General features: G+C 42.8%; 1 protein-coding gene across 1 annotated transcript in view; it reads right to left on the minus strand.

The window, feature by feature from the left end:
- Positions 1-1,928, minus strand: part of LOC101845388 (tubulin polyglutamylase TTLL11) — an 18,234-nt gene that overhangs the window by 3,200 nt on the left and 13,106 nt on the right. Inside the window, exons 8-9 of the mRNA XM_035968396.1 lie at positions 1,415-1,611; positions 484-587 (exon numbers count right to left, since the gene is read on the minus strand). Of these exons, the coding sequence (XP_035824289.1) occupies positions 484-587; positions 1,415-1,611 (301 nt within the window). The remainder of the gene's footprint in view (positions 1-483; positions 588-1,414; positions 1,612-1,928) is intronic.

The raw sequence follows: 1,928 nt of genomic DNA on the forward strand, positions 1-1,928 counted from the left end.
ACAACAACAACAACAACAACAACAACAACAACAACAACAACAACAACAACAACCAGAAGGAGACCCTGTCCCATCTGAGACTAAGATTCTCTATCCCCCCTACCCCCTCCCACTAGAGCAGTGCTACTGAAGGAAGTTGTCTTTAGACCATTCCCAAAGGGGAGATATTGACATGTTCTTATGCACAGTAGACATGTAAATGGGCTGATTTATCAATGTCATGCTCATACTGTGCCAGAAAGACAAAAGGGGTTCTGCTGCTTTTTCTTTTCTCCTTCTTACTATCGTCATTTTTCCTCTACTTCTTTTGTATGTTTGTCACGCTCTTGTGAATTACTATTTCCTAGATGGCTTGATAGTCGAAGCAGACTTTGTGCTGTCGAATGTGGAAGGCCCTCATATATTATCTGGCACGTGTGACGTCACTGCTGTGAGCTCTGGTATTATGTTATATAACCTCTTTGGTCAGAGAGTATCTCTTACCTTTGTTGTTGTTAAGGTTCGAGTTACTGTAAAGCTGACTCAACCGACTGTAGATCTCCTTCGCGGCTGAAGAGTCCACACCTTTTTGAGACAAACCGCTCTTCCTGAAAGATTCATTTGGAAAGCAAAGCAGAACAATCAGTAATGTAGGCAAAGTACCGTACATGGTTGTGCTGGGCGGCGAGGTTCCCGATTATTGAAAGCTAGGAATCGTAGGAATCGACTCCGAACCCAATTACTTACATTATAATATGGTGATTTTTTTCCCCGGTGGTTACCTGGTTGGCTCCGACCATTTTCAGGATTTGGGATAACCTTGATTTCGGAACACTACAAGGCATCAACTTGATTTTAATGACAAAAGTTAATGGCAACCGTTAGTTTACGTGAAAAGGAGACGGATTTTCCGTAGTATTCATGGTGGGAACCGGTTCAGGAATCGACTCTTCGCCCAGCTGTAGTACATGGTATACAAAATGATGTGACGGAGCCAGTAATCGAAGTCATAACATTACTTCGTTTCATTTTGTTTCTGGGAAACTCCAGTTTTATTCTTTTCTCCTCTCTAATTCTCCATTGTTTCCTTTTCACCAGTATTCGTTTCCCCTCTTCTTCTTTGCTCCTCCAAACATTTGTGTCTACGGCCACTGTGCAGAGTGCTCCTTCTTCGAAATAGCATTTAACTGAATGACTGTAAATGCCTTATTATGCTCAAATCAAAACAATTTAGTCAACAAATGCAAGAGGCTACTTCGACTCTAGCTTATAACAGAACCAGAACAAAGACAAGCATACTAGGCAAACTATCTTACCCACTTGGGAATTGAACTCACGTCCCTTGCATCTAACGGAAAGACGTTTATCATAAGACCACAGTCGCTGGTTCAAAAGTGCCATTATAGTTTTATGTTTGAAAGAAAAAAAAACTTACTGAACAAAGGACTGGAACGCCTCAAGGTCGACTCTTTGGTGACCTGTCCCACCGACGATTTGCGTAAAGAGGTCCGACAAAGGTTCAAGGACACTAGGGCTGTTGAATCCACCTGATTGGTTCGCAGCAGGAGGGGTCAAGGTGAAATCTTTGTCTGCGTTAAGTTCTCTGATCTTTTCCAACTCTTTTTGGAATGTCTGACAATTTTCTTTCGTTTTATTGTCATTCTTTGAGTTTTCAATATTGTTGTCTGCACTATTTGGATAGTCAGCTTTGGCAGTGAGAATGTTTAAGTCCTTTTCCTGTGCTGGGCTTCTGTAAAGAGAGATAAGGAAACAGATTTATCCATCCATCCATCCATCCATCTGTCCAGCCATATGTCTGTGGGTCTGTCCGTCTGTCCGTCATTCCGTCCGTTCACACATCCATCCATACATCCATCCATCCATCCACCCACCCGCCCACCGACCCATCGATCCATCCATCCATTCATCCTTCCATCCACCCACCCACC

This window comes from Aplysia californica, unplaced genomic scaffold (genome assembly GCF_000002075.1).
Source record: "Aplysia californica isolate F4 #8 unplaced genomic scaffold, AplCal3.0 scaffold00056, whole genome shotgun sequence".
Lineage (NCBI taxonomy): Eukaryota > Metazoa > Mollusca > Gastropoda > Aplysiida > Aplysiidae > Aplysia > Aplysia californica.